Below are 19,688 nucleotides of genomic sequence, written 5' to 3' on the forward strand. Positions count from 1 at the left end.
CGTTCCTTGGAAAATCCTCTATACAACCTTTAATGTCCAAATAGTCGACTTGTGGATCCTTTTATTGCTGCTTCAGTGACTGTTTTTCATTGTTTAAAACTTGAGTAATACTAATTGTTCAGACACGATCACTCAGTCAACAATAAAATATCCTCATTAATGTTCAATAATGGTCAAATCCACCTTTATTTTGATTTACAAATAATGTCTATTGACTTGGGTCATGAAAAATATAGGTCCCCAGAAAAAAAGTTTGGGAAACACTGGGCTACATCATGAAATCAATTTTTAATTTTAATTCTAGAATCAGTCTGAGTGAACAAGTTACTTATGTTTTATTCATGACCATAACATTAGTTTTGTTCAGTCGTTCACTAATGCGTCATCGTTGTTCACCTTTACATTTTCCTCTTTCTTACCTTCATATTTGTGGATAAATTCTTCATGGACAGAATGTTTATCCTTTGTCGACCTTGTTGGATGAAGATTTGGCGATGGGGCAGATTTACGAAGCTGGTGGAAAATACACGAGAGCAGAAGTGGGGACGTCACTTGGACTCAGACTTGTCAGATTTGAGTCACTATTTTTAGGACTTGACTTGATAAAATAGACTAAGACTTAGGACTCGACTTGGACTTGAAGGTCTGTGACTTGAGAAGACTTGAGAATCACTTTTAAATCTGAATTCTTTCTATTTTGACCGGAATGATTCACTCTAAGATCTTGTCAAGACATTTAAAAAGGATAAATTTACATTTCTAAAACTCTTATATCCTCTATAAATACTCATATATAAATATACTATGATTTTTTTAAAGAACAATTTAGTTTAAAATTCAAATAAATTGCAAAAATCTAAGATATATTTGGTACTTTTTTGGTTTAAAGACTTGAAATGACTTGAAGCTCAAAGCAGACGACTTGGACTTATGGACTCGAGACTCGACTTGGACTTGCCTGTATTTGACTTGGGACTTGACTCGGACTTGAGGTCAGACTTGCAAAACAACGACTTGGTCCCACCCCCTCGCGAGACATTTCTACAGATATTTTGTCGTAGAAAAACTTTAACCCGGGAGTTACTTTTACTCTACATCGCGACACTTCTGGTCGTTGTGAAAAAGGTTTATTAGCACAACACTCACTGATTGAGTTGTGATTGAACCATGGATCTGTAATAAGAACTGGATAAGCCCCTCCCCCCTCTGTTTGTGAGCGAGATCGACTAGTGGCCGCTCCAGGTACTGCAGCTCCGGCTCAGAAAGAATCGACCCACAGAGCGCAATGCACTTTTTTGTGAAATCAAACTCCTCTTGGTCGACTGTCAGGGCATCGACCGCTTTCAGAAAGGTCGGATTTTATAGGGATTCTTCTGTCTTTTTACAATATGAACTTTTTTAAAATTTTAAATTATCAAAGCGGCTAAAAGTAGCTTTCTGACGCCACACGTTTTGCGGCGTAAGGCCAGTATTCAGGGGCCGTTGAGCGCAGGCCATTAAAAACAAAACAACGCCGTCTTGGGTTCACCTTCCAGATTTTATTATCGTTCTATGAGGACGACTGAGTTTGCGTGGGGAGCGAACGGATGACGCGCTCACAGCATCACAAACAAAAGTGAAACCAAGCCAAACGTTTGAAGCTGAAGTGAACCACGGTGCCGGAAAAGGCAGAGGGTCCACCGCCTCATCGTTTGTTTCCATGGAGAAGTCGCTGCCTTGTCTGAAAAACACAGAAAACTTTCTAATGCCCGTTTTAGGCGTTCAAAAATTGTGTGAAGACCACGTGAAATCGCACTAAACACTTCTGATGTAGTTGGACGCCGCTGCATTGGAGGCCAGACGTTTGAAACACTCTGACCGCCACAAATCTCTTTTACAACTTTGGTGTGTCACTTTTCTGGTGGATGGTCCGTCAGATGTTTCTTAGAAGCAAGAAGGTGATCCTCAACCGAAAAGTTACATACAGGGTTCCCACGGTCATGGAATCCTGGAAAAGTCATGGAATTTTAGTATCTATTTCACGTAACTACAACGTTTTCATGACACTATTATGATGATTTCCGAATGTATTTGCCTTTTGTATAAAGAGACGACAATAAGGCCCGGGTGTGTTGAGAAACAAATATTTTCCTCTTTCTGTTTTCCAAAATAACATTGTTTTCAAAAAAGTTTTCGTTTACATTAAACCGCGTAAATCCGCCATTGAGCGCCGTCATAACAGCGACAAACCTCTCGGCGGCGCCTTGATTAGATTCAAGCTTTTATTTCTTTACAGTTGTAAGTTTTACTCACAAATACCTTGAAATGTGCATTACTGAGTGGGCTCGCCTCTCCACGGATCTGTTAAAAAAGTGGTAAAATCACTGACCTCTGAGCCTCATTCGTCTCTGGTCATGGATTTGAAAAGTGTTTCACCTGAAGAAATGCGACTGCTGCTTTGACGCTGCATCATCATCGTCACAATTTTGACCATAGTTTTTCAGAATCTCCACTGTAGCTGGAGTTTTTAGAAAGATTTATTGTCAGAGGCGAATTTGCCTTCATGCATTGACCGTATTTTGAATGTTAAAAACTATAATACCAAACCATAAAGTGAGAGGAAAGTGTTAACGTTTCTTAGGCGACGTTCAGACTGCAGCCTGAAGTGACCCAACTCTGATTTTTTGGCCTCTATGTTCCTTTATCTGATCTTTTAATGACAGTTTGAACGACACAGATCTGATTTTTTTTAAATGGTGACCCAGGACACTTGGATATGTGCTCCTGAAACCGATACATATCTGATCTTTTGACATGTGACTTCAGTCTGAACGGCCAAAGTGCATTCATCCACCTACACGTTATCAACAAGACACAAACGTCACTATTCTGCGCTGAAGTAGGTGAAAATTGTTAATGAACTCCGTGTCACTGAAGTGAAGCACATCACCACTCACCACTCTTGGCTCCGTCTCCACATCCACATGTTCCTTTCAACGGACTGAACCACAAAACACCACGACCAAAAACCTCGTCCTTCTCCTTCTCAATCTCCTCCTTAAAACAAGTAAGTTGTTCATGTTGTGGCTCCGGTACGAGAGGAACTTTAAAATCTCCAGGTGCTCGATGCTGCGTCCATGTTTGGACAACTTCCGTAAACACAGAGACGCTCGCTGCGGTTGACGTCGTCGTGTCTCCAGTGTCACATGCGGGACACTTTTGGGCCGTTTAATGTTCACACTGGAGTCACATACAAGTCACATTTAACTGGAAATGTGAACGACCTCGCAAAAACATCAGATTTCACAAAAAAATCCGAATTGAGCGTTAAGCCCTGCAGTCTGAACGTAGCCTTATTTAGCCCTAAAGTCTGATCAATTCTTTACATGTAGGTGCCGTTAAGTCATGGAAAATGCACTTTAGGTCATGAAAAAGTCATGGAAATGTTTTGAAATTTTGGGAACCCTGCACACAGAGCTCATACACGCTGCAAAAACACAAATCTGACCTTTAATAAGTTCATAGACGAAGCATTTTCATCTCCATGGACACAAGCTTCCAGACACTCCGCCAGAAAAGTTACAAGACGAACCTTGAACCGAGCTGAACCTAGTCGAAAATCTACGAAAGTTTTCTGAATTCATGTCATTGTAACGTGTAGCTGGCCCTTTTTCCCGGTGGATCGCAATAATGTTTGTAGTATTTGTACGTACTGTAATGGGGAAGTCGGTGATCCGGCTTCGTCCATCCTTTTCGGTCCATTGAAGCAGGAAAACGAGCGGGAAGAAAAACGCGCTCACATCTAAGCCCCGTTCACACACGCAGACTCGCAGACTCGCCCGGGAACTCGCCCGGGAACTCGCCCGCGTTTTGCCAGAACAGGGTCACGTGTAAAGCGACCAGAGTTTCAGAATTTGGACTCGTTGGGAATGATAAAATACTGAAACGAGTGTGTAATTAATCCTTTTGGCACCAGAGGTTTTTTTCGGAAAATGTTTGATTTTGATGTCGTAGTCCTGGTTTAGACCTGGTTTAGTTCTAGTTCAGTCCTGGTTTAGACCTGGTTCGGTCCTGGTTTGGTCCCGGCTTAGTCCTTGTTTATGGCCGGTTTAGACCTGGTTTAGACCTGGTTTAGACCTGGTTTAGTCCTGGTTCAGTCCTGGTTCAGTCCTGGTTTTAGTCCTGGTTTAGTCCTGGTTTAGTCCTGGTTTAGACCTGGTTCAGTCCTGGTTCAGTCCTGGTTTAGATGTAGTTTAGTCCTGGTTTAGTCCTGTTTCAGTCCCATTTTCGTCCTGGTTTAGTCCTGGTTTAGGTCTGGTTTAGGTCTGGTTCAGTCCTGGTTCAGTCCTGGTTTAGTCCTGTTTTCATCCTGGTTTAGTTCTAGTTCAGTCCTTGTTTAGACCTTGTTTAGACCTGGTTTAGACCTGGTTTAGACCTTGTTCAGACCTGGTTCAGTCCTGGTTCAGTCCTGGTTCAGTCCTGGTTCAGTCCTGGTTTAGACCTGGTTTAGACCTGGTTCAGTCCTGGTTTAGACCTGGTTTAGACCTGGTTCAGTCCTATTTTCATCTAGTTCAGTCTTGGTTTAGGACTGAGACTGGGACCGAGACTGGTTTAGTCCTAATTCAGTTCTTTTTTCTTTTTTCATTTAAACACAAAATCAACTGCAAAAACAAATTATCTGTTTTTTTTTTTCATTTTGGTTTTGGCGACAAATAAGGAAGAAAATAGTTGTTTTTTCATTTTCTTATATTTGGTTCTATTTTGAAAAACAAATTAACAAATGACACACAGATTCTTCACGTCGACAGTCTGGAGCAATAATAGATTTGCGTCAGTAAGACTATTTTTAGTGGCAGTCCCTTTAAAATAAACTACCTCCTGACTAGAATTAAACCGTCTCAGAACTAGTAAGTCGATAATTAATCTGAAAACAAGATAAATAATGTGATAGAAGCTTTAAAATCTTGGTCAGATCAGAGAAATTTGCAGTGCAGGTTTTAAATTGGTCAAAAATAGCAACACCTTTGGACATTTCTTGTATAAAACCTGGACAAATCAGTGGTTTGGGGATAAATCTGCTGGGACAGGGGGACACGGGGATCAAAACTGGGACTGTCCCGGGTCAGAAGTGAAGTCTGGACACTCTAGTCGTGAGCGTTCTGGCATCTCGTGCCCGGTCGTTTACTGGGACGTGCGTGTGAAAGGGGCTTTAGGTGACACTGATTCATTCTCATGCTTTTTCTGACACTTTCTGAACAGTAGAGTTTTGGAATTCCAATATGATCCTAATAATATCTTCAACTATTCCATACGCATGTTGGGTATCACAGCATGGCATTCCATACATTTTATTTTGTTTAATTTCTTTATTAAAAGGCCATTTTCAGAAACTTCTCGAGTCTTGTCGTTACTTAAAGGTTGTATGGAGGATTTTTTTTGTTTCAAATTGTCAATGATAGATTATAGATGCAGTAGCCTTGTAATTATGATGACCAAAAAAAAGAGAATAAAAATTCATCAACTCTGGACGTGGTGGGGCTAAACATTTGCCAATAGATAACGACACTGCCTCGTTATCTGTGAGCTGACAGGCTGTCAATCAAACTCCCTACGTTTCTAGTGTAACTGACTTGCCTGCGCCGCCGGTACGTGGTTTACGTACGACTGTCACGCAGTCCACAGACGCAAGACGCACAGACGCTGTTTACTCCACCAACGCAACAGTTCTTAGCGGCTTTTTTTGACCTATATCTTCCTCGCAGTTCGCACAAAGTTTGTTGCAATGACGACAAGAATCCAGGAGCAGTTCGCCGCAAAAGAAAGTCCGTTTTTGAGGTCGCTGAAAGAAGAAGACAAGGGGAAAAGCAGCGAAGCCAAACTAAGGTGATTCTTGAAGATTCATTCCAGCGATGGCGCGACTGAAGCAGACGAAGGGTCTAAAGACTGAACCACTGGTCCACAAATTACTCCTGGACAGGAAACTTCTGCTTATTATGAAAACGTACTTTATTTCCAAGAGCTACACAAACGTTTTTCAGGACACGAAAGCGATATCCTATGTCTGAAAACGTAATTTTCAAGGCAAAGAAAGAGTCCGCTTGCTGCTGCGTGTTGTAGCTAGTTCATTCGCACTGAATCTCCGCGCAACCTTCTCTGCTCCCCTTTCCTGCTCCTCTCCCCGCTGCCCGATCCGCTCTTCCCCTGCTCCTCACTTCTTTCCGCGCACGAAAATGTCCGCACACCCGCTCCCCCCACTCCTCACTTCTCCGTCTTGTCTAACCAACACTGTAGTTAGTTGTTTACAAGTCATGTGCAGCGGCTGTAAACAAACCTGTTTCTGGCGTAAGGAGGAGGAGGGAGGGGGGGGAGGGGGGTTTCACGCATGCGCAACATTTGAAAAAGGACAAACAGTCGCTGGAAAATCCTCTATACAACCTTTAAAGTGCAGATGAAATGTTTGTCCGTCCTTTTTTTTTCCCGGTTTATCCAGGGATGAGTCGTGAGGGCAGCGGTCTGAGCAGGGACTCCCGGACTTCCCGCTCCGCACACACGTCCTCCAGCTCCTCCAGGGGGGATCCCGCGGCGTTCCCAGGCCAGCCCAGATACGTAGTCCCTCCAGCGTGTCCTAGATCTTCCCCCGAGGTCTCGTCTCCAGGGAGGTAAGGCTGAGTATCATTAAGAAGTCGACGATACGACACACGGGCCACGATACGATACCAGTGTTGGGGAGTAACAGATTACAAGTACTGGAGTTACGTAATCAGAGTACAAATTATGAGTAACTGTATTCGGTTACAGTTACTGTTTCAGTGAGTGGTAATTGGATTACAGTTACTTTGCTGAAATAAATGGATTACACAGAGGGATTTTCCTGTTTTCACATTTGGGCTAAATCCCATATATATATATATTTTTTTTGGTAATTCCACTCATTGCCGGACACTAAACCAAGACTAAAACCAGGTCTAAACCAGGTCTAAACCAGGTCTGAGCCAGGACTAAAACCAGGACTAAACCCAGGACTAAACCAGGACTAAAACCAGGTAAAACCAGGACTAAAACCAGGTAAAACCAGGACTAAACCAGGACTAAAACCAGGTAAAACCAGGACTAAACCAGGACTAAAACCAGATCTAAACCAGGACTAAAACCAGGTCTAAAACAGGACTAAACCAAGACTAAAACCAGGTCTAAACTAGATCTAAACCAGGTCTAAACCAGGACTAAAACCAGGTCTAAAACAGGACTAAACCAAGACTAAAACCAGGTCTAAAACCAGGACTAAAACCAGGTCTAAACCAGGACTAAAACCAGGTCTAAAACAGGACTAAACCAAGACTAAAACCAGGTCTAAACTAGATCTAAACCAGGTCTGAGCCAGGACTAAAACAGGACTAAACCAAGACTAAAACCAGGTAAAAAACCAGGACTAAACCAGGACTAAAACCAGGATCTAAACCAGGACTAAAACCAGGTCTTAAAACAGGACTAAACCAAGACTAAAACCAGGTCTAAAACAGGACTAAACCAAGACTAAAACCAGGTCTAAAACAGGACTAAACCTCCTGTGCACATGCAGCTGTCTCTGTGTTCACCACCAGATGGCGACGTCGCTCCACTTACTTTGGCAGATTTGAGACTCGTGTTCTGTCATGTTACATTTTCTATATTATTAAAGCATTTATAGTCAGTGTTGGGAAGGTGACTTTTAAAATGTTTTCCCCTACAGATTACAGATTACATACACCAAAATGTAGTTTGTAACGTAATCCATTAAATTACTTAAAGTGAGTAATGTAATCTGAATACTTTGGATTACTTGATTTGCTGTAGAGAAGCAAAGACTCGGATATTTTCACATAAAATGTGAAAGTCCAGACTTTACTGAACCATATTAAAAATATTATTGATAGAAGAAGAGGAGACACGGACCACGCAGCAGGATTTAGTCCTGTTAAATCCTGTTTCAGTCCTGGTTTAGATCTAGTTTAGCCCTGGTTTTAGCCCTGGTTTTAGTCCAGGTTTTAGTCTTGGTTTAGACCTGGTTTAGACCTGGTTTAGTCCTGGTTTAGACCTGGTTTAGACCCGGTTTTAGCCCTGGTTTAGACCTGGTTTAGACCTGGTTTTAGCCCTGGTTTAGACCTGGTTTTAGCCCTGGTTTTAGACCTGGTTTTAGACCTGGTTTTAGACCTGGTTTAGACCTGGTTTTTGGTTTTAGACCTGGTTTAGACCTGGTTTAGATCTGGTTTTAGCCCTGTTTTAGACCTGGTTTTAGCCCTGGTTTAGACCTGGTTTAGACCTGGTTTAGTACTGGTTTAGACCTGGTTTTAGCCCTGGTTTAGACCTGGTTTTAGCCCTGGTTTAGACCTGGTTTAGTCCTGTTTTAGACCTGGTTTTAGACCTGGTTTAGACCTGGTTTTAGCCCTGGTTTAGACCTGGTTTAGTCCTGGTTTAGACCTGGTTTTAGCCCTGGTTTAGCCTGGTTTTAGACCTGGTTTAGACCTGGTTTTAGCCCTGGTTTAGACCTGGTTTTAGTCCTGGTTTAGACCTGGTTTAGTCCTGTTTTAGACCTGGTTTTAGCCCTGGTTTAGACCTGGTTTAGTCCTGTTTAGACCTGGTTTTAGCCCTGGTTTAGACCTGGTTTAGTCCTGGTTTAGACCTGGTTTTAGCCCTGGTTTAGACCTGGTTTAGCCCTGGTTTAGACCTGGTTTAGACCTGGTTCAGTCCTGGTTCAATCCTGATTTAGTCCTGATTTAGTGTCCGACAACGAGTGGAATTACCAAAAAAAAAAAAAAAAAAAAAAAGGGTTTAGCCCAAAATGTGAAAACAGGAAAATCCCTCTGTGTAATCCATTTATTTCAACAAAGTAACTGTAATCCAATTACCACTCACTGAAACAGTAACTGTAACTGAATACAGCTACTCATAATTTGTACTCTGATTACTTAACTCCTGGTACATGTAATCTGTTACTCCAAAACACTGATGAAAACACGACTTAAAGCTCAGGGAGTCCGTTTTGCGTAATACAGGACCTTTAAAAAGTACTTGAGTAAATGTAACTAAACACTCCCCACCTCTGTCTGTGATTTCATAAACAAGTGAACCTGATTTGTATAAAAAAAACACACGCAGAGACAGTTTTTTCTTTAATCCAAGCCCTGGTTTTAGTCCAGGTTTTAGTCCAGGTTTTAGTCTTGGTTTAGACCTGGTTTTATCCTGTTTAGCCCTGTTTAGACCTGGTTAGACTAGACCTGGTTAGCCTCTGGTTTAGACCTGGTTTAGACCTGGTTTTAGCCTGTTTTTTAGACCTGGTTTTAGTCCTGGTTTTAGGGTTTTAGTCTTGGTTTAGACTTGGTTTAGTCCTGGTTAGACCGGTTTAGTCCTGTTTAGACCTGGTTTTAGACCTGGTTTACCTTGTTTTAGTCCTGGTTTAGTCCTGGTTTAGACCTGGTTTTAGTCTTTTTATGGTTTAGACCTGGTTTAGCCTGGTTTTAGTCCTGGTTTAGACTTTGGTTTAGTCCTGGTTTTAGACTTGTTTAGACCTGGTTAGACTTTACCTGGTTTAGACCTGGTTTAGACCTGGTTTAGACTGGTTTAGACCTGGTTTAGACCTGGATTAGACCTGGTTTTAGCCCCAGTTTAGCCCCAGTTTAGACCTGGTTTAGACCTGGTTTTAGCCCCAGTTTAGTCCTGGTTTAGACCTGGTTTAGTCCTGGTTTAGACTTTAGACCTGGTTTAGTCCTGCTTTAGACCTGGGTTCAGTCCTGGTTCAATCCTGATTTAGTCCTGATTTAGTGTCCGGCAACGAGTGGAATTACCAAAAAAAAAAAAAACACACGCAGAGACAGTTTTTTTTCCTTTAATCCAACACTTTATTCCAGGCACAGGAGTCATATATTTGGTCTCACCTCGCTGAAGCTCTTGGCACTTTTAGAATCCCCAGTCCAACACAAACACATGAATCCACACGCAGGAAAAAACAAAAAAAAAACCTCCAGCATTCATTAAAAAAAAAAAAAAAAAACGAGATCTTTTCTTTGCTCGTGGATCTCCAGTAGCTTATGTGCTCAAAGGCGTCGGGGCAGGGATGATTCGTGGGGATGATCGAGAACGAAAGCGCAGAGTCGAGAGCAGCGGTTTGGATTTTAAAAGCACGTTTAAAAGTCTGACTCGATCGTACAGCGGAAAAGAAGAAGCGCTTGTTGACGTTGTCTCTGTGTTCACCACCAGATGGCGACGTCGCTCCACTTACTTTGGCAGATTTGAGACTCGTGTTCTGTCATGTTACATTTTCTATATTATTAAAGCATTTATAGTCAGTGTTGGGAAGGTGACTTTTAAAATGTTTTCCCCTACAGATTACAGATTACATACACCAAAATGTAGTTTGTAACAGAATCCATTAAATTACTTAAAGTGAGTAATGTAATCTGAATACTTTGGATTACTTGATTTGCTGTAGAGAAGAAAAGACTCGGATATTTTCACATAAAATGTGAAAGTCCAGACTTTACTGAACCATATTAAAAATATTATTGATAGAAGAAGAGGAGACACGGACCACACAGCAGGATTTAGTCCTGTTAAATCCTGTTTCAGTCCTGGTTTAGATCTAGTTTAGCCCTGGTTTTAGTCCAGGTTTTAGTCCTGGTTTAGTCTTGGTTTAGACCCAGTTTAGACCCAGTTTAGACCTGGTTTTATCCCTGGTTTAGACCTGGTTTTAGTCCTGGTTTAGACCTGGTTTAGTCCTGTTTTAGACCTGGTTTTAGCCCTGGTTTAGACCTGGTTTAGTCCTGGTTTAGACCTGTTTAGACCTGGTTTTATAACCTGGTTTTAGTCCTGGTTTAGACCTGGTTTAGTCCTGTTTTAGACCTGGTTTTAGCCCTGGTTTAGACCTGGTTTTAGTCCTGGTTTAGCCTGTTTAGGTTTAGACCTAGTTTTTTTAGCCCTGGTTTAGTCCTGTTTTAGACCTGGTTTAGACCTGGTTTTAGCCTGGTTTTAGTCCTGGTTTAGACCTGGTTTTAGCCCCAGTTTAGACCTGGTTTTATCCTGGTTTTAGTCCTGGTTTAGACCTGGTTTTAGCCTGGTTTAGTCCTGGTTTTAGACCTGGTTTTAGACCTGGTTTTAGTCCTGGTTTAGTCCTGGTTTAGACCTGGTTTTAGTCCTAGGTTTAGACCTGGTTTTAGCCTGTTTAGTCCTGTAACCTGGTTTAGCCTGCCTGTTTATTCCTGGTTTAGTCCTGGTTTATTCCTGGTTTAGACCTGGTTAAATCCTGATTTAGTCCTGATTTAGTGTCCGGCAACGAGTGGAATTACCAAAAAAAAAAAAAAAAAAAAAAAAAAAAAAAAAAGGGTTTAGGTATAGGGATGATTGAGAACGAAAGCGCAGAGTCGAGAGCAGCGTTTTGGATTTTAAAAGCACGTTTAAAAGTCTGACTCGATCGTACAGCAGAAAAGAAGCAGCGCTTGTTGACGTTTCAGTGGTTAAAGACACAGTGTGTAACTTTCTCCTGATGATTCCGTGAAATTAGAAAGTTAAAACCACACTTGGGAACATTCCGTATGGACATGGACGTGTTTGAAAGTGCGACGTCGCTTCCAGGTCAAATCCGCATCATGTTTACGATTTACATTTTTGTTTAGCGAGAACGAGGTTATAAACGCGACAGAAAACGTGCAAGTCTGCGAAGTTAGACTAAGACAAGGCGACCGGACGTTCCTATTGACCCGGGACAGTCCCAGTTTTGAGTCCTGTGTCCCCGTCCCAGCAGATTTACACAAAACCACTGATCTGTCCCAGTTTGACACAAGAAATGTCCCACGTGTCTCTATTTTTGACCAATTTGAGCTAAACCAGGTCTAAACTGAGTCTAAACCAGGTCTAAACCAGGTCTAAACTAAGTCTAAACCAGGTCTAAACTAAGTCTAAACCAGGTCTAAACTAAGTCTAAACCAAGTCTAAACTAAGTCTAAACCAGGTCTAAACTAAGTCTAAACCAAGTCTAAACTGAGTCTAAACCAGGTCTAAACTGAGTCTAAACCAGTCTAAACTGAGTCTAAACCAGGTCTAAACCAGGTCTAAACTAAGTCTAAACTAAGTCTAAACGAAGGTCTAAACTAGTCTAAACCAGGTCTAAACTAAGTCTAAACCAGGTCTAAACTAAGTCTAAACCAGGTCTAAACTAAGTCTAAACCAGGTCTAAACTAAGTCTAAACCAGGTCTAAACTAAGTCTAAACCAGGTCTAAACTAAGTCTAAACCAGGTCTAAACTGAGTCTAAACCAGGTCTAAACTAAGTCTAAACCAGGACTAAACTAAGTCTAAACCAGGTCTAAACTAAGTCTAAACCAGGTCTAAACTGAGTCTAAACCAGGTCTAAACTAAGTCTAAACCAGGTCTAAACTGAGTCTAAACCAGGTCTAAACTAAGTCTAAACCAGGTCTAAACCAGTCTAAACTAAGTCTAAACCAGGACTAAACTAAGTCTAAACCAGGTCTAAACTAAGTCTAAACCAGGTCTAAACTAAGTCTAAACCAGGTCTAAACTGAGTCTAAACCAAAAGGTCTAAACCAGTCTAAACTAAAACTAAGTCTAAACCAGGTCTAAACTAAGGTCTAAAACAGGAATTAAAGGACTAAATCCTGCTGACTAACGGACTGTGTCTCCTCGTCTTCTATCAATAATATTTTTAATTTGGTTAATTAAAGTCTGGGCTTTTTATTTTCTTTTATCAGACAAAACATCTTAGGTTATGATTTCCTCATCTTTGCTTCTCTACAACAAACCAAGTAATCCAAAGTATTCAGATTACATTACTCACTTTAAGTAATTGAATGGATTACGTTACAAACTACATTTTGGGGTGTGTCATCTGAGGGCGAAGGACTCGATGTGCAACTAAAATGTCCAAATTAAACAAACAAACCTGAACTTTTCTGAATGTTCTGGTGAGTAAACGTCTTAACACGGTAGAAGCATAAAAAATATTGATATTGGACCTAAAGATGCGTCAGGTAATTTATAATTTCTAGTGGAGTTTCTGCCGCCTGCTTTTTTACAGAAGAATGTTGCACCGTGTGGCTTTAAACGTCTGGTATCTCCACTGAGGAGGTCAGAACTAGACTCATTTTTCTCAGGTATAAAACAGGACTAAACCAGGACTAAACCAGGACTAAAACGGACTAAAACAAAGGACTAAACCAGGACTAAACTGGACTAACCAGGATAAAACGGACTAAACAGACTAAAACGACTAAACAAACAGGACTAAACCAGGACTAAACCAGGACTAAAACAGGACAGGACTAAAAGGACTAAAACGGGACTAAAACAGGACTAAACACGGGACTAAACGATAAAACGGGACTAAAACACAGGACTAAAACAGACTAAAACAGGACTAAAACGGACTAAAACGGACTAAACAGGACTAAAACGGACTAAAACTAAACGGACTAAACCGGACTAAACAGGACTAAACAAGGACTAAACCAGGACTAAAACAGGACTAAACCAGGACTAACATAGAACTAAACCAGGACTAAAACAGGATTAAACCAGGACTAAAACAGGATTAAACCAGGACTAAAACAGGATTAAACCAGGACTAAACCAGGACTAAAACTGGACTAAAACTGAACAAAAACGGGACTAAAACGGGACTAAACAAGGACTAAACAAGGACTAAACCAGGACTAAACCTGGACAAAAACGGGACTAAACCGGGACTAAACCGGGACTAAACCAGGACTAAAACAGGACTAAAACAGGACTAAAACAGGACTGAAATAGGACTAAACCGGGACTAAAACGGGACTAAAACTGGACTAAACCATTTTCAGTCTTGGTCTGGTCCTGGTCTCAGCCCCGGCCTCAGTTCTGGTCAGATCCTGGTCTCAGTCCCGGTCCTGATCCCGAACTCAGTCCTTGTCTAGTCCCGGTCTAAGTCCTGGTCTCAGTCCCGGTCTGGTTCTGGACCTGGATTAGTCCTGGTTCAGTCCGTATGTGGCACAAAAGTCCCGCACCGCAGTTTAAGTCACGTAAACGGGAAATCGTCGTTATCCGTTTTTTTTTCCATTTTTCATTTAAACACAAAATCAGAAACTGAAAAAAACTGATTATCTGTTTTTTCATTTTAGTTTTGGAGACAAATAATGAAGAAAATTGTTGTTTTTCCATTTCTTATTTTTGGTTTTATATTAAAAAACGAATGAAAAAATGACACACGGATCCACGTTCTTAAAGACTTTTTCTGAGCAATTACCACACTCGTCAAATCCCATGACTTCTATACACGTTTAATGCCATACTGTGGGACATTCCGAGCAAAGCAGTAACATCTCCAAGCAGGTGGCGGACCCTCTTTTAGAAAAGTTACACAGTGCACCTTTAAACATCACTGTAAAATCTCCTTTGAGGTTTAAAGTATGAAATAAACGTTGTGGGTCTGTGACAGCTTTTGTAAAAATGTTCTTCTAAACCTTTTAAAAAACTGTAAACAAAAACATTCAAAATCGCACACTGGAGGCGGCTGGAGGCAAAACGGAAACTGAACGTCGTGTGATTTCGACGGGAAAACTGGGATTGACCGCGGAATATCGCAAAGTATGAAAAGAATGAAAGATCAAGAGGGTTTTTGGCAAATGAAAACCACTCGGATACTTGAACAGATTACGTTATTTGTTTATTTAAAGAGGCGGCGTTACGCAACATGTACTTCTTGGAGCTTTTTAACATTTGTTTTCTCATCAAAAATATGTCGTCCATGCATGTTTGTGTAATCTAGTGATCTCTCCAGGGTCCTATACAAACCCTGTAAGATTCAGTGCAATGCTCCGTCCAAAAGTCGACGTCACCTTCGCTCCCACGCGACAATCCTCCATAAATGTACAAAAACGTGATACAAAACTGTGCGCAACAACTTCACAAACCCGTAAACTGTGTATTTAAACGGACAAAGCAAACGCACACTGGCCGCTGTGGCTCTTCTGGCTCCTTCTGACCCTGGCTCCCGTTGAGTTACATTGGAACGTGGTCACAGAGGTGGGACCAAGTCGTTGTTTCAAGTCTTTGACCTCAAGTCCCGAGTCAAACACAGGCAAGTCCGAGTCGAGTCTCGAGCCGCTGGCCCATAAGTCCAAGTCAAGTCCAAGTCGTCTGCTTTGAGCTTCAAGTCATTTCAAATCTTTAAACCAAAATAACAACTAGAGTTAAGATTTTTGCAGTTTATATGAATTTTAAACTAAACTGTGCTTAAAAAGTCACAGTATATGAGTATTTATAGAAGAGTTGACAGCGTTCAGACTGCAGCCTGAAGTGACCCAAATCCGATTTTTTGGCCCCTATGTTCCTGTATCTGATCTTTTAATGACAGTCTGAACCACACAGATTCGATTTTTTCAAATGTGACCCAGGACACTTGGATATGTGCTCCTAAAACCAGGTTTGTGAAGTTGTACTGTACAGTTTTGTATCATGTTTTTGTTTATTTATGGAGAATTGTCGCGCGGGAGTGTGGGTGATGAGACTTGTGGGCGGAGCCTTGTACAGAATCTTCCATCTAACTGTACGGAGGGTTCGAATTAGAGCCAGGGAGAGATCTCTAGATGATTCAAACATGCACGGACGACTCTAAAACCTCTTCAGGCACGTTTTTGATGAAGAAACAACAATAAAACACGGAAGAAATTTTGCGCAACATTCCCTCTTTAACCAAAATGCTGGTTTATTTTTTTGCTAAACCGACTTTAAACCGTTCGCATTTAGATCCGTTAATCGGTTAATCATTAAAAACATTTTACGGTTTATACTTCCATTGGCTCCAGTCGCCTCCATTCGGGAATTTTGCACATTCCGATGACATGGCATTTTCAAAGCGTCTGTACGAAGCAAAAACACGGAGCGAAAACAAACACTAGGATTGCGTCCCTGAGGTGCCGGACAACCTTTGCCAAGTATAAAAATATTTCATAATAAAGCAAATACATGAGCGCAAAAAAAAAAAAAAACACAATAAACTATTAAATATTATAAAATAGACCTTAATATACGGGCTGAGATGAATTCCCATTTTGGTTGGAGTTCGTAAGGCAGCATGTGGAGCGATTGTCGAAAAAGAGTTCGGAATACTGGCGTCCATTTTGAGCTGCCTTTCAAAATAAAAGCTTTTTCTCTTAAAGTCCTTCAGCGAATGTTTAATTTAGCTTTTTTTTAACGAAAACCATAGCTACACATGGCTTTTCCTAGCATTTACAAGTTCAAGCTTATGTCGTCGGTAAAAATTGCATACAATTCCTTGATTCCGTCCGCTGAATTATTGTGGTGTCGCGGCACATTTTTCTTTTTTTTTGCATATAAAATCAGAGAATCCTGGAGTGCGTAGGGCCTTTCTCTGCGGAGTTTGCATGTTCTCCTCGTATCTGGTTGGGTGTTCTCTAGGTTCACGCTCGGTACTCGCGATAATTTACCCAGATTCGGAGACGGTTCCTTGGATTCTAGGTACTCTTGGCCATTTACCCAGATTTGGAGAAGGTTCCTCAAGGTTCTGCGTTGAGGTCGCCTGCCGGGTTCGAATCCTGGAGAACTTTGAGGAGTTTGCGTGTTCTCCTTAAGTCTTCAGCCAGGTGCTCATCTTAAAACATGCACAGTAGGCTTATTGTTAATCCTCCAGCTAGGTACTCTTGGCCGTTTACCCAGATTGGAGAAGGTTCCTCGAGTTCTGCGTTGAGGTCGCCTACGGGGTTCGAATCCTGGAGAACTTTGAGGAGCTTGAAGGTTCTCCTTGTATCTTCTGGTAGGTGCTCATCTTAAAACATGCACAGTAAGCTTGCTGTTAATCCTCCAGGTAGGTACTCTTGGCCGTTTACCCAGATTTGGAGAAGGTTCCTTGAGTGCTGCGCTGAGGTCGAATCCTGGAGCACTTGAGAACTTTGAGGAGTTTGGATGTTCTCCTTGTGTCTTCTAGGAAGTGCCCATCTTAAAACTTGCACAGTAGGCTTATCGTTAATCCTCCAGGTAGGTACTCTGGGCCGTTTACGTAGATTTGGAGAAGGTTCCTCAAGGTTCTGCGTTGAGGTCGCCTACCGGGTTCGAATCCTGAAGAACGTTAATCCTCCAGGTAGGTACTCTTGGCCGTTTACCCAACTGTGGTCGCCCATTACTCCAGACGGCAGCATTAGAGGATGGTTCAGCACAAAAAAACAATAAAATAAAGCAAAAATCAGTAATATCGGTTCAAGCTCCTGGTCCCTGGAATGTCCGGTTGTCCGTTCATCCAGATTTCCCGGATGATCCTCTCGCGTTCCTCGAGTCTCTGGGCTCTCTCCAGCTCTTCGGCCGAGGTGAACACGTTCATGTTGAGGGTGCGTTCAAAGCGCCGGTGCCTGCGAGCCGACAGGTCCGAGGCCGTGTCCCAGTCCGAGTCCGAGTCACTGGAGTCCGTGGAGGAGTCCAGGGGGCGCCCGCTGCGTTTCTTCGCCGGGGGGCGCTGCTGTCGGGGCGGGCAGTCTGTGCGGCACGAGATCTGCAGCACCAGAGCGAAGAGCGTGAGGAAGAGGCCCAGACAGATGCCGATGACGAAGAACAGCGCAGCTCGCTCCGGGTGATCTGCGGGAGAGAAGGACTGAGTCAGTTTGGTCAATACTGAGGTTGTGTTCACTTACATACCTGAATAATGCCACAATCAGGGACATTATTGAAACTCCTTGAACTGTTCATCTACAGGTTGGCTGATTTTAAAATAAAAAAATATTTGTGGAATTTTATGTACAGTAAATAACCCACGATAGGTGAAATCTACAAAGTACTCAACTTTATATTTTACAATTATTATATTTGTTTTAAGTCTGTAAAACCTCTCAGCACAATCTTTATACATTTTTCTCACACAGAACACTTACAACACGTTTTAAATCCTTCTTAAAACTTATTGCTGCTGTCGTCCTTTTGTTATTTTCTTCCATTATGTAACAAACCGAAGATGAATTTATTCCGTGATAGAGCCTTACACAGCAGAGTCCTGGACCGTGCAGTACAGCACCGCACCCGCCCGTTAACCCGAGATTATATCAAACTTTTGAGCTGCACACGCCACAGACTGAACCAAGATTAACCCAGGACTGATTCCAGGACTGAAGAGGAGGACTAAACCAGGACTGAAACAGGACTCACTCTCGGGACAGGCTTGGAGGTGACCGCAGAAGAAAGGACCGACTCAACTCTGCACCTCACGAAGGTAAACGCGGCCATAGCCCGATCGCGCTTCATGGACACCCTGTTGTGAGGGCTCGCATTTCTCTCTTTTAAGTCCTGGTTTTGCAACTATTTGCGGGTACCCGACCCAGTGCAGGACTCTGCTACAGCCGCGTAACTTCTAATGTCCAGAAGTCTTTTCACAACTTTTTGTGCGATGGGTACAGCATCTTCCTCTGCCTTTTGGTTGCGACCGCAGGAGCCTTTGTCAGTGCAGAACATTTTGTTTACATTGTGGGTTTTGTCGAGGAGAAAACTTGCAAACACGCAGCACTACAGAATCACACTGATACAGATCCAGCATTTATGTAAATTTGGCAGCTGAACACATTCTGTACAGTACAGGAGACAGGAGTCTCTTAGCCAATCAGGACGCAGCAGGAGGAACGCAATACACGTTTATACAGACACTTCGCCCACATTGCCTAGTATGAAAGTGGTGTGTGTGTGAGTGATGGTGGTGGTCGAAGGGACTGATGGCGCCGAGTGGCATGGCAGCCGCGCTTCTGTCAGTGTGCCCCAGGGCAGCTGTGGCTACAATAGCAGTTTACCATCACCAGGGTATAGAGTGAATGAATAATGCTGTATGAATAAATGCTGAATAATGCTCTGTAAAGCGTCTTTGGGGACAGAAATTGTCTGTGAAAGCGCGATATAAATAAAAGACTTACTTATACACTGTAAAAAAAAAAAAAAGGCATGCAAAATTGCACTCAAAAAGTTGCAAAACAGCGAGACAGTGAAAAGTGAACTGCGATATAGCGACGGGGAAGATGTGTGTAAAATCCCTCAGTCGTCCAGGTAGAATCCAGGGCAAAGGAGAAATTCAAATTGGTCAACTGGATTAAAGTTATTTTAGTCGAATATGTGTCTCATCTCATCCAAGCTGCTTCTTCAGTTCTGGTCAGACGCTGATGGACACTTCCTTATAACTGCCTAAAGAGAGGAGATAACTACACTGAAACTACTCTGAAACTATCACACCTGCTTCTTTACAGTTTCTGTTTGTAGCTCGGCCCATTGAACTGCACTGAGTGTGAAATGATTCTGCTAACTGGAGTCCACACTCAGTGAAAGTTCAATAGAACGAGCTACAAACAGAAACTGTAAACAAGTAGTTTTAGAGTAGTTTCAGTGTAGTTAGCTCCTCCCTGATATAAGGAAGTGTTCAACAGCGTCTGACCACAACTGAAGAAACAGCTTGGATGAGCTGAGGGACGTATTCAACCAAAATAACTTTTCCAGTTGACAAATTTCTCCTTTGCCTTGTAAATTAACATAAAAAAAAAAAAAAAAGTTATTACCAAAATCTGTCACTTTTTATAGCAACAGTGCAAAATGTCCACAGAGATTGGCATGTAACAAAAGCCAAAACAACTCTGTAAAATAGTGAGTCAGATTCATTACACTAGTGTGAAAACTACTAGTGTAAATTTTGTGTTTATTCCAAAGAATTGA

The 19,688-nt window shown here is 42.0% G+C and overlaps 1 protein-coding gene across 2 annotated transcripts in view; it reads right to left on the reverse strand.

Moving 5' to 3' along the window:
* Positions 1–13,972: 13,972 nt before the first annotated feature.
* LOC110173885 (protein eva-1 homolog A) overlaps positions 13,973–19,688 on the reverse strand; it is a 195,952-nt gene continuing 190,236 nt past the window's right edge. For both annotated transcript variants that reach the window (XM_055149562.1, XM_055149563.1), the window contains one exon: positions 13,973–17,585. In XM_055149562.1, coding sequence (XP_055005537.1) covers positions 17,200–17,585 — 386 coding nt within the window. In that variant the 3' untranslated portion in view covers positions 13,973–17,199. The remainder of the gene's footprint in view (positions 17,586–19,688) is intronic.

Source organism: Boleophthalmus pectinirostris, unplaced genomic scaffold, assembly GCF_026225935.1.
Source record: "Boleophthalmus pectinirostris isolate CB_2022bp ecotype Guang Dong unplaced genomic scaffold, ASM2622593v1 HiC_scaffold_13, whole genome shotgun sequence".
Taxonomy (NCBI): Eukaryota; Metazoa; Chordata; class Actinopteri; order Gobiiformes; family Gobiidae; genus Boleophthalmus; species Boleophthalmus pectinirostris.